This window comes from Pan troglodytes, chromosome 7, assembly GCF_028858775.2.
Source record: "Pan troglodytes isolate AG18354 chromosome 7, NHGRI_mPanTro3-v2.0_pri, whole genome shotgun sequence".
In the NCBI taxonomy this organism is placed as follows: domain Eukaryota; kingdom Metazoa; phylum Chordata; class Mammalia; order Primates; family Hominidae; genus Pan; species Pan troglodytes.
The window spans coordinates 6,950,301-6,964,080 of NC_072405.2; the positions used below are offsets into that span (position 1 = coordinate 6,950,301).

Genomic DNA, 13,780 nt, shown 5'->3' on the forward strand with positions numbered 1-13,780 from the left:
AAGCTCAGCGATTTACAACCACAGAATGGCCAGTGGAAATTCGCAAGAGTTGATTACCTGACATGGGGTAGAGGCAGTGAGCAATTTTGTAAGAACAGGACTTCCAAGCTTGGCCACCCCGGGGGAGCGCTGTGCCTCCAAATAAATAAACGATCCTGCAAAAACAAAGGGAAAGTCATACGGATGCAAGTTCTCTTACACACTTAGCTGTTCTTTGCTCCACAATCTTATCCTTGCACATGCTAAACTATCAATTAGATAAAGAAAAGTACATTTTTTACATATTTACTATTATGGTTTGTAGAAAACAAATAGCATTTATACCGGTATAACATTAAATACCTAAAATAACATTTAATCAATTAAAACAAGGTCTTGATCCAAATCACCTAAACAAACATTTCTGTTGGCTTCATTTATGTCATACAGTTTGACATCAAATTAATGAAGCTTCTAAGCTGACAATTAGATATTCAACACGCCCTTATGAAATACCCACAAGAGCTTTATTTTTTAGTTTCCTCACAAAGTACCGAAGGATATGAGCTTATGGAATGAATTTTAGTTTCTCCCGGGTCTTACGTGTCTGACATTGTTGTCTGTGCTAGAGGGGATCAAAGCTTAATTAAAGATCTAATCTGAACATTAACAAAATCACCACTTTTAGATTTTAACTACGACGGATGTGCTCATGGCAAATGTGCAGGGGATAACATCTCTCAGCAGCTTAAAAGATCACAGGTTCAGAGCTGCTGTCTGGGGTAATTTCATTGAATATTGAAGACTTACAAGGAAGGCTATACCCAACAATGTCAAGGTCTGATACTGCCCTTTGATAATCACAGTGATAGGCAATTTGGAAAACCAACTATTTTCATTGGAAAATACCGTATTCAGAGAGTGATTTTCCTAGATACAAGTCAATGCCGACTGCACACAAAGGAAAGGATTTAGAATTAGAATGTATTATTTTATAGACTCCATCACATGTTTAACCAAACAACCAAGGATGTGAGTCAGCAGTGTCATCTTTGAGTGGGAAAAATAGAACCCAGTTTATATTGTTTTTAAATCTCAAAACCTACTTGGAAAGATAAAGTTTACTGTCCCCAAATTCCAAATTACAGGTAATGGAAACAGTGCATGCGAGCAAGTTCATGAAATTATCTATGCTTCACCTAAAAAGGAAAAGAATGGGAAAAGTTGATTTTGAAAAATTCTTCCACCTAAAAATGCTCAGGTTTAGGTAAAATTCAAATGAATATTTTTAAAAAGATGATCAAAATTCTAAAAACAAATGAACCGATATTCAAAGACCTTACTCCTCCAGTCATTCAAAAGAATATACACAATTTCAAACAAGCTGGTTAATGAAGGTGAGAACATGTACACATTAAGACGCCAAAATCTAAATGAAGCAAAAGGCCTGAATAAATCGTTTAGACAACAAAAGTAACTGAAAAAGTAATGAAAAGAAAATCTAGAGAGAAATGTATGGTCCCACATCTGAGTTAAATTTAATTTTCTTTTCTTTTTTTTTTTTCCTGAGACAGGGTCTGGCTCTGTCACTTAGGCTAGAGTGCAGTAGCATGATTGTGGCTCACTGCTGCCTGGAACTCCTGGGTTCAAACAATCCTCCAGCTTCAGCCTCCCACTGGGTGTACAGGAGCACACTACCAAATACATTTTAAATTTTTTTGTAGGGGCAGAGTCTCAAACTCCTGGCCTCAAGCAATCCTCCTGCCTTGGGCTTTTAAAGTGCTGGGATTTCAGGCATGAGCCACTGCATCTGGCTCCCTATTTAATTTTTAAAAAACAAATATTTGCAACATTATTCGAGAAACCTCAGATCTTAGAAAAATATGGAGAGCTCCCTGATTCATATTAGGTTGCCAGAATATCTTTAATTTTTAATAAAATGGATGAAAATAGGACAAAATTTAAAACTCTAGAGAGCAATCTCACTTGTGAGCATAGGAACAAATATTCTAATTAAAATGATGTCGAATAAATTTGAAATTGTTATCCAAAAATAGTGTGTCTTGATTAATCTGAGCCTTCCAAGAATGTAGGTTTGGTTTAATTTAGGAGCTCGGTCTCCATATTCAGTTACAACAACAAATGAAAGTGTCAAGTCATAGAATCCTATCTAAATGTTGAAAAGACTATGAAAAACCAGTGAACAATTTCAAGTTACAAATCTTAATAAAATAAAAGGAAATAATTAAATAAAGACTAGTGAACAACCTCAAAATAAATAGCATTCTAAATGGCAAATGATATAACAATATTAATTAAAATGGGAAATGACATATTTCTGTCACAACTATCAATTAGAGATAATATTAGGCAATATTTATAATCTTAGACTAATATTATCTTAAAGGTCTGGTGAGTGTAGAAGTCAAGGAAATAAAATATCTAGTAGACATTATAGAAAAAGAGAAGTAAATTTCCCATGTTTTACCAATAATATAATTGTAAAAATAGAAAGCCAAAGTATTCCATTTTTTATAATTACAGTATCATTTAGAAAATTTGGTAAGCTAAATGGAAACAGATATATTACACAATTACTTATCTTATCTTAGCAGTAAGTTTCCAGATACATAAACAGCAAGAAATGTCCAACTCCTGATAGCAAAATTAATTTTTTTAATGTAGGAATAAATTTAACAGAAAAGGGACACGATTCATATGGAGAACATTATAAACTTTGTGAAAGACTGCAAACTCTCTGGTTAGGTGAAAAGAGATAACATGTTTCTAGATGGAAAGATAATAGAATTAAAATATGAAGTTACTGACCATTGATTTGGAAGCTAAATGCTATCCTATAATTTTAACCAAATATTTAGAAAGTTGACAATATTGAGTTAAAATTAATATGTGCAGGTAAGGGGTATAGAGAGTCTAAACTCTGACCACAGGCCCAGGGACTTCTAGGAACATGTCCCTTGATTTATCTTTCTATCAGCCTGCTCTAAACAATGAGCCAAGTTAGAGAAATGTGGAATTTACCAGTTTTATTCCTGGTCATGGCAAGGAGTTTACTTCTGGTAATCAGAATTGTTTATTGTAAAACTCTTTCACACCCACATACCCCAGAGTGGCTATGTGACCAGCACAGTATAAAAATTAAAGGACAGAGTGAATAGTCTCCCTGGGTTAAAGTGTTCACATCTGGCTCGACCTCACCTTCTGCAAAACAGGTACCTTGTTAATGCACTGGCCTAGAAGTAACACCTTACATGTCTTAAGAACGTTAGAGGCCAGTCTCTATAACTTTCACAAATGCAAAAGTTATAAACAAGCATTACCATATAGAATAAAGAAATGAATAATAAATAAAATTACTCCAGTTAGGTTTGGTTCAGGAGTGCAAGAGGGGTTTAATATTTAAAAAATCAATTTACCTTATAGACAAAAAAGATAATCTGACAATCATATCATAATAGATGCTGAAAAATACTGAAAACTTTTAACATACATTCAATTTCTTAATTTTTTTTAAAAAGCACACTCTTGAATAGAAGGGAACATTTTTATCTGATAAAGAATACAATTTTTCAGTAAGCATGGCACTTAAGGTTCAACTATTGACAACTTTTCCTCTGAGAGAGAAATAAGACAAGTCTAGCAGCTACCACCAGTTCTATTCAACACATTCTAGAAATTCTGTCCAGTACATAAAACAACAAAAGGAAGATAGAACTGTTAATATTTAGAAAAAAGGAAATAAAATTGCCATTATTTGCAGACAAAATAATTGTGATCCTAGAAAATAAAATATATATGTATAAGTTCCTAGCTATGATAAATAAAATTAGCAAGGCCACTGGATACAAGGTCAATATTTTCTATAAAAATGCATTTCTATACGTCAGCAATAATCAAAATCAGAAGTTCTTTAAAAGTAACACAAAAACCCAGGAAAATATTAGCAAAAGATTTTCAAAATCTCTACCCTGAAAGCTGTAAAATATTACTTAGTTAAATTAAAGAACACAAATAAATTGAGACACTGGAAACATTTGAAAAACATATTTTTCAGTGAAATGCAAATAAATATTACATATGAGAAATCATTGTACACCCATTAATTGGAAATTTTTATAGAGAATTATAATGCCTCTTGCTGGTAGGAAAATAGGAAAAAGTAGTCCCATTTTGTCACTAAAAATTGGAGTACTAAAGTTTTAGGGTAAATGAATCTATAAATGTTTATTGAAAATATAAATACATATCTTGCTTAAAAAATATAGAAGTCTCACTCCTAGTTATTATCTATTGCATAAAATCGAAAGTATCCTACAGGAGGAAATGTGTACAAGAATAAATTTGAAACATCGTCATGATATTGATGTCACTGGATAGGGGAATAGCTAGATACATTATGGTATATCCAAATCAAATAAATTTAGCTAAATAAACAAACATGAATCCAGTATCACAGACTGGATTTTATCTTCTGTCTTAAATGAGCAAAAGAAAAATATTAGAAAAAAAGCATATTTAGCATGGACTGTCAAATATAGGACAATGGGAATGTAAGATAGTGATAGATCACAGGATAGTGATCTCTGAGAGAGAGGAAATAAATGAGTTAAGTCCTGTAATTCCCACAGCTTACTGCCTAGACAGAGTTTCCAGGTGCCTGTGCAGAGGGGAAACACAGGAGTGTGGTAGTCTCCTCAAGTTGAAACAGATAGAGTCGGTGCTTTGGGGAGACCCACATGGGTAGAATTCATAATACAGAGTGCCAGCTGCCCCTTTCAGGTACTGGAGCTTTGAAAAGACAGCAAGCTCCCGAGATCTGCAGACAGTCCCCCCTAAATTGCCATGTAAGGACCGATCGTGTGCATGGATTGGAGAAACTACCTGAGTCTGGGGGTAAAATCACCTGAAATGAATAGCTGGAACATTTCCCAAAGGTCACAGAAAGTCAGGAAAGGTAGAGTTCTCTCACCAACCAGAGTGCAAAAAAAAACAAAAACAGACATAGGCATTGGATACAGAACTCAAACCAAATAAACACTTATGTCCAGACGAAAACACGTATGCAAATTTAATGGTGTTTTTACTCATATTTGACAATATTTGGAAACAATCTAAGTGTCCTTCAGCTGGTTAGTGGATAAATGAAGTGTGGCTCATCCACACAATGGACCCAACTATTCAGCAGTGAAAAAGGAAGGAATTGTGGCTGAAGCCAGCGACATGGATGAGTCTCAAGTCCTTTATGCTAATTGAAAGAAGGCAGAATCAAAACGCTACATATGATATGATTCCATTTTCAAGACATTCTGGAAGAAGCATACACTAGGGCTAGAAATCAGATCATTGGTGTCAGTGGTGGGAGGTGGGAGAATTATTGAGTACATAATGGCACAGAACAATGTGTTGGGCAGGAATAGAATTGTTTTATATCTTCATTTTTGTGATGGTTACACAATTGTGTATGTATGTCAGAACTCAGTGAACTGTACACTAAAATGGTTGAATTTTACATTTAACCAATACTTTATCATAAGAAAATGAAAAAAAATAGATAGTATTTGATGACTTCGAGCAACTGCCATAAGCTATCTTTAGTAAGAAGATAGGGACAATAGTTACAAGATAATATATTTCTTAAAAAACAAACAATCACAGAAACACATATAATTTTGAATATGTATGTATCTACTATATATATATCTGTGTGTGACTATATGAACATAGATAAAAGTGGAACATAATTAACATGAGTTGCCTATTTCGATGGAAACTTAACAGAGTAGGAATAGGAAGGTAGAAACGAAGCAAAAAAAGGCAGGAAGGAAATTCGAGGCTTAATTACACACATACACACAAAAACTACATAATATCAACATATCCAGCCTGGTCAACACGGTGAAACCTCCGGCTCTACTAAAAATACAAAAACAAAAAACCAGCTGGGCGTGGTGGTGTGCACCTGTAGTCCCAGCTACTTGGGAGGAAAAGGCAGGAGAATTGCTTGAACCTGGGAGGTGGAGTTTGCAGTGAGCATGGATCACACCATTGCACTCCAGCCTGAGCAACTAAGTGAGACTCTGTCTCAGCTAGTTAGATAGGTAGATAGATAGATAGATAGATAGATAGATAGATAGATAGATAGACAGACAGACAGACAGATAGATTTAAAAACTGCAATCTATATGTTCAAGGCCCTAAGAACAAAATGAACTAGAACTCCACTTTCTTAGATATCGGAACTATTAGGCTGCCTCTGACTCTACCAGAAATTTCCATTTCACTTTCCTTTCCCTTCCTGGTCCTTTTTCATTTTTTTAAATTCTCCTCCTCACTTGCAATTTAAAACCACTACTGATTCTCTTTAAGGTTTGATCATGGCAAACATGGGTAAAGAGATGTTGACTCCGTGATCCAGATATATATATATATATATATATATATATATATATTTTTTTTTTTTTTTCATTGGCCCTTTCTAAAATGAGAAAGACTGCGTTTTTGTCCCTCACACTCTGGGTGAGACCAGCTGCCCCTAGTTTTATCAGTCATATTGTTATCTTTCACTATTCTTCAACTCACCGGAAAATAATGGGTCTTTCAACATCTAACACAGGGGCTCTATTAGAATCTTTTTAATGCAAATCATAGTTATGTAGTAATTATAAGATGGCAAAAGACTAAAGGTGAATTACAAACATATTTTCTAATTGTCTTATCTGGTGTTTTTCCCAGTCTTCTTATTAGAATGGACAACAAATATCTATTAATATTTATGGAGCTCTTACTACATGGAAAAACCTTCACAGGTGTTATTTCATTTAATCCTCATGACAACTCCACAGGGAAGCTACTTTTCTTTTCTCTATTTTCTATCTAATAAAACTGAAGCACCCTAATATTTAGACATGGGTGCAGTGTCAACATCGTGTCGGAACCCTGGGCAGCCCGTGCTCTTCCCTAACTGGTTATGGTATGCTCACATCAGACCATCATGACACACTGCCCACACAGCTTCCCTTTGAGAATCACTGCCTTGGCTTAGGCCTTCATCATCTCTCACTGATATTTCTTCAGCACATCCATGTTTTTTTGACTCCAGCCTTTCACCCTCTCCATTCTCCTCATCTCAGACAGAACAGCCCTTTAGAGCAAATTTGATTGGTCACATGCTTTAACATGACTACCTGGGTCACCATCATCCTGCAGACACATTTCCAATTCCTCAGCACTCTCTAGAGTCCCCTTCCTTCCTCTCCTGTTTCATCAGTTCTCTTCTCCCTGTCCAATCACACACGTCTTTCATCCCTAACTACTCCCATCTTTCTGCCCTCTTTGGGGATTCTTCCCTCCAATTAGGACATGATCCCTCCCACCTCTCTTTGGTTCCGTCTTCTCTCAGTAATTCCTTACTTCTGGCTTCCTGACTACTTTTCATTTCCCTTCAGTGCTCAGTTCAAGAGTCATCTCCTTCAACAAGGCATCTCGAATCCATCTGAATCACCTTCCATCCCTCTTAAAGCATCCTTCATAACCGATTGCAATTCCTTGCTTATCTACTTAAGCTACCAGACTGAGACCACCTCAAAGGCAGGGATCGTGGCATTCATCTTTGTGCATCCAGGTATCGTCTATGCTATGTATTTAATAATTGGCTTGAACAGAGAAAAAGAAGTAAAACATTATATGAGTTTAGAGAAAATGTGTTGTTAATACATAGTTCCAATGATTTATAGTCCCCTTTCTATTTTAAACTTTAAACTTAACTTTGTCTGCTACAAAATGTTAAAGAAATGAGTCATGGCACAAAAGCAAAAATTAAGAACTTACCATACTGTTAAACAATTAACTAGGTTTATGGCTGTAGCCAACAGATGGATGGTTGAATTTTCCCACCCCAACCCCTAGCACCCTTACCCACTACCACCAACCCCAATTTCCAATGGCTGTAATTAAAAATATGATCAACACTTATTTTTGGTATAATTCTTTGGAAGTCTGAAAGAAGAAACAAATAGGATAATGTTCAATGAGGTTGAAAGATGATCTACAGTACAAGTACAGTTGTGCTATTGTAAGGTTTGCCAGGTGTGGTGGCTCCCTCTTGTAATCCCAGCACTTTTGGGAGGCTGAGGTGAGAGGATTGCTTGAGGCCAGGAGTTTGAGATCAACCTGGGCAACATGGCGAGACACTCTTTACTTAAAACACATACATTTAAAAAGTAAAGTTAACACGATGCTAACGTATATGGGGGATGACATCCGATGATAAATGTGAACAAAACAAAAGAAAAAAGAGAACAATCCCTTTCTGTTTTATTGGAGTTTCACAGACACTTATTGGAATACCACAGGTAGTTATGGTTCCTCTATTTTAAGATGATATGTAAACACTGGAATGATGGTTAAAAACATATATGTGGAAGAATAAGACTGTTTATTATAAAGAAGCCCGAAGACTGATTAAATTGCATTCAAGTATTTGTAAATTTATTTCACAGATAGTGCTAAATCTCTGTTCTCAGTTCCCAGAAACAAGATTAGACTATTTTTCTTCCTGTTTTGAAAAAATTGGATTGCTCTAAAAAGAAGGCAAGCCTACTGTACTTGATTCTGGGCAACTTGAGAAAATGATCAGAAAACTTTTCCACCTCTTTATGCCTTTAACCCAACTTATAAAAATTGCAACAACAAACATGTTGGTGATTAAAACAATGCTCCTTTCAGGGAACTCAATTACCCGCCAATTATTAACTTGGTCAGGAGGTTTTAAAGCAAGACAAACCAGAGTTCCATGTATACAGTCTACAGAATAGAAATGAAAATACACAGTATCATCATTCCACAACATGCAAGAAAGAAAACTATTTTTTTTAAAGAGGAAAATGTCCTACCATGATTTATGTTTGCTGTGTGATCAGCTGCAGGAAAGTGGTGCTCTCCATTATTCAATCCTTTCATCAGCTTCCAGTGGGAATCTTCTGTGAGAAATGGCTCCCAACCGCAGAAACCCGACTCAAAGTCACAGGTGAGATGCTTTGCTGTTACACGTAGAAGAGAAAACAGGTGAGGAGAAATGAAGAGCATGCAGGCAAACACTGCTCTACGCTAGCTAATCATCTTAGGAGGCCTGCAAAATTATTCTGCTTGGTAGTGAATATTCTCTAATGATCGGAATAGCTTTCCTTTATCTAGTCACACACAATATCTCAGGTGCTGTGTGAGGTATGACCCTTCCACATGCTTCCATCTGTAAGTCTGGTACATTTCATTCTGGTTGGCCATCTCCATTTTATTTAATGATGCAAGGTGGAACTCCAAAGCTTTTCAGGGAGTAACTAATTTGCTTGCCCAGTATAAACCTGCTGAGATGGTAGTTTAAATGAAAAAAATCCACTGGGAAGGGGGAAGTTTAAATTAATTCTGGACACACAAATAACTTGAGGCCAGCATCTCAGTATGCATTTTATTATTCTATCCTAACACTTTCTCAAAAAAAAAAAAAATACCTAGCCATTTTGGAATTGCAGGTAAATTAGATATTCGGAACTGAGCTGGTGTTATCTTTTGTCTTTTTTTTTTTTTTTTTTTTTTTTTTAAGGCAGAGTCTCGCTCTGTCGCCCAGGCTGGAGTGCAGTGGCGCAGTCTCAGTTCAATGTCTGAATGCAATCTCCACCTCCTGGTTTCAAGCAATTCTCCTGCCTCAGCCTCCCAAATAGCTGGGATTACAGGCACATGCAACGATGCTCGGATATTTTTTTATTTTTAGGAGAGACAGTGTTTCACTATGTTGGCCAGGCTGGTCTCGAACTCCTGACCTCAAATGATCTGCTCATTTTGGCCTGCCAAAGTGCTGGGTTTACAGGCATGAGCCACTGTGCCCAGCCTAAGCCTGTCTTCTCTTAATACATAACTCAAAAGTTGCCAAGCACTTAATTTCCTCCATTTATCATAAAAGAACTGGTTCTAGAGAAAGTCGGGGTTTGGAGCATACTTTATAGGCACCTTTCACAGCTTTGACACCAAATTTATGAGAGAAAAATAGATGGTTTCATAAGACTGGGCATTCAACTAGAAAGTCTAAGAGCTTGATTTGTGCTTTCGAGAAATTCATTTTTATGTGCTTAAATTTCATTTTCCTAAAATAAGAATCATAGTATCAGATTATCTTAGTACTTTTGGGAATAAATTAATACAATCAATTTAAAAGCTTATTCCTAAATATTCCTCTTTATGCTGAGGCAGTTTTCAAACAGTGGGGAAGAAAAGGAGAATTAAGTTGTCAGAAAACACCCATAGTTTTGACAGGATTCCTACGATCTTCATGCTATCATCTTTAATAACAATAAAAACAGCCAAACTACCACTGAGTTCCAAGTATGCAGCAGGCATTTTACATATATTAACCTTAATTCTTACACTCTACATAGTAAATACCATTTCCTAAAAGAGAAAATTGGAACTCAGAACATGAAGCAACTTGCTTGTGGTACATTTTAGTAAATGGAACATCTAGACTTTGAACCTGTCTGACACCAAAAGCTCATACTCCGAAGCCTCCTTAAACCAGGAACTCTGTTTCATAATTAAAAAGACTCCATCACCATGGGTTTGCTTCTGACCATTGTGTTCAACTTGTAAATTTTAATACGGTCAATTTAACCAGCATATCAAATAAGCTCACTATATCTTAATAATCAAAGCATCTTCAAGTCTCTGTAATAGGGACACCTGATTTTATGACCACATATTTTATCACTGACATGTCAACTCTTAAAACATTGAAGTGCGGTATGCAAATGACAATGCCACTTCCGATTTCTCTACATGCAAACTGAACCTTTAGATCTGAAAGCCATGCTTGTTAGACAGTCATAGAATAGACACTGGGTCTTCCATATCTGTGGGTTCCTTCTTGCAGATTCAACCAATAGTGGTTCAAAAATATAGTATTAGCAGGATGTGCAACCTGCAGATACAAGAGCTGACTTTTCCCTGGGGCTCAAGTTCTCCAGGGACTTGAGCATCCATAGATTTTGGTACAGCATTTCTTTCATTACAAATGAATATTATTTTTCCCTCTAAATGGATTTCCCTACAAATAAAAAACAAGAAAGTTGACTACAGCATAATAATAAAAACATGTTGCACACCGCCTAATGGTGCACTGATATGACAAGGAAGTGCCGTTTGCCCATACACCTAGCTGCAAATCTATTGCTCTTGGCTATGTTTTTCTTTTCTCAGGTGTGTCTACATAATTTATAGGATATGGCTCTTGATAAAACATTACTCCACAGGGGAGAGTGCCTTCTGTTTTCTGACACAATCTTGAGCACTTACAACCTAGCCGTGACTTTCTCCCTGGGCATTTACAGAACCCTCTGGCCTAATCCCTCGGTCCTCTGTGAGCTCTGCCACCTTCTATGCCACCTCCAAAATGTTCTGTCAGTTGGTGGAGTATAGAAATATTTAAGACTCAAAGTACATATTTGGCCTCTGAAATGTGCTTCAAAGTTCCAAATTCTTGGCTGTGGATTTGACGAAGGAATCCTTCCACCTCTCTACAAGGTTACCTCCAATTCCTAGAACACACTTCCCTGGAATACAAAATCTTCCATGGGTAGAGTGACCACATGTCTTGCCTGGCCCAGGGTTGCCTCAATGCATGCCTGTTGTCCTAGTATAATAATTAATACTTCATCTCTTCTTTTCCCTCTCTCAGTCCCTGTTTGGGTAATAAACTCAATATTGCACTGTTAGGGCAGCAAATTATGCATTGCTATACAAGTCCATGCAAACAGCAATGTTCTTCATTCAGATAGCTGCTGAAGGCACCATCCTAATTTCCCCAACAAGGCAATGGTGTGAAATGGCAATGAGATCGATGAGTGTGAAAATGGAAAGTACCACATGACTGATGCATCCCACACCCTCACCCAGACTCTTCATAATTGAGCTAGTCGCTCAACCGCAAAGACATAAAGAAAGAAGCTCTCAAGATAAAAGCCACTTTTGATTGTATAAATGTTGAAATTTGGCTTTAGGACAAAAGTTCAAACCATTTCTTTGATTACCTAGATGTTTTATTGGTTAAAAAAAGTCAATCATTGTGCTTTTTACAGAATGCTAAACACCACCATCCTTTGAAAAATGAAAATTAGCTTTCAAAATCTGTCACCGTAAAGATGTGTGAAAGCAACATGGTGACATGGTGCAACCACCTCTGTAAAAACCTTGGTGAATTGATTGGCTGTTTTTACTAATGTGTTCCTGTACACGTAAAAGAATATTTTTTAAAGCTAAAAGTTCAAGAACTTCACTGTACTGTAAAATATAAATCAAATTCCGGTAACTAAATTGAAGTTCTTCCATTAATATCTCCCCTGTGTAATTCAAAAACTTTAAAGTGAACTTATAAATATCTGAAGAAAGCCGGGAGAGTCAAATGCATTCTGGCAATTATTAAATGTCTTATCATACTATATGTGTTAAATGTAAACATTTGCAAAATCTAAAAAAATCTATTCATGTTATAAATAAAGTACTTTCATTAAAACAATTATTTTGATTACTTAGTTGCTTTTATTTTAACTTTCTGTGATTACAGAATACGCTTCACCATCTCTAACCGCAGTATGAGATATGGCGCTGTTCACAGTTTTAGAGAAATTTTACTCAGAGTTCATCAGTGAAAGTAATATTTTAAGATTATGACAAAGCTTTCTCTTGCATATTTAACCACTGCAGCATATGGGCAGACAAGAAAGAATTTCATTGTTCAGCTGAGAAAAAATCTGGATCATGAAAAGTAAAATATTTTATGAATCCTCTAGAAGTTAATCAGCTCTCTGTGAAATAAGAAAAAAAAAGCTATGTATGGGAAATGAATGGGGAATATTTCATTTAATGACAATATGTTAGATTTTAACAGGATTACATTATAAATATTTTGTTAATATGTATTGGAAACCCACACAGATCATTGCTACACTAAATATTTTTATATTGGTATTTCCTTTCCCTTCATTAAGTGTTTTAGCATTCCACTTTTTTTTTTTTTTTTTGAGTTAGAGTCTCGCTCTGAGGCCCAGGCTGGAGTGCAGTGGTGCAATCTTGGCTCACTGCAAGCTCCACCTCCCGGGTTCACGCCATTCTCCTGCCTCAGCCTCCGGAGCAGCTGGGACTACAGGCGCCCACCACAACGCTCGGCTAATTTTTTTATATTTTTAATAGAGATGGGGTTTCACTGTGTTAGCAAGGATGATCTCGATCTCCTGACCTCGTGATCCACCCACCTCGGCCTCCCAAAATGCTGGGATTACAGGCGTGAGCCACCGCACCCGGCCCAACATTTTTTTTTACATGAAAGACATCTAGAGACAATATCACACTAAAAATTAATGAATCATACAAGATCCTTGGTTTAAATTTCTTTCATTTGACTATTATACCAATGTCCCCTGTGAAGGTACACAATTCTTATTAGCATTTAAAATTGTTTTTAAAGTCCTATAATTTAAAAAAACCCTTTTTCATGGAATTTCCTGAACTATTTTGATTTGAAGATATATCTATCATGCCAACTTTTTTGGAACACAGTGAAGTAGATTCTATATATATATTTTTTTTCCTATATGAGTTATTGAAAATTTTATATATAAATACAAATGTGTATTTTATTGTGGTAAAATATACATGACAGAAATGTAACATTTTAACAATTTTTAATGTAAGCTTCTATGGTATTAGGTACATTCCCATTGTTGTACAACCATTACCA

General features: G+C 36.0%; 1 protein-coding gene across 1 annotated transcript in view; it reads right to left on the reverse strand.

Moving 5' to 3' along the window:
* LOC129135625 (MAM and LDL-receptor class A domain-containing protein 1-like) overlaps positions 1-13,780 on the reverse strand; it is a 38,364-nt gene that overhangs the window by 19,759 nt on the left and 4,825 nt on the right. Inside the window, exons 2-3 of the mRNA XM_054656488.2 lie at positions 8,892-9,038; positions 58-155 (exon numbers count right to left, since the gene is read on the reverse strand). Of these exons, the coding sequence (XP_054512463.1) occupies positions 58-155; positions 8,892-8,958 (165 nt within the window). The 5' untranslated portion in view covers positions 8,959-9,038. The remainder of the gene's footprint in view (positions 1-57; positions 156-8,891; positions 9,039-13,780) is intronic.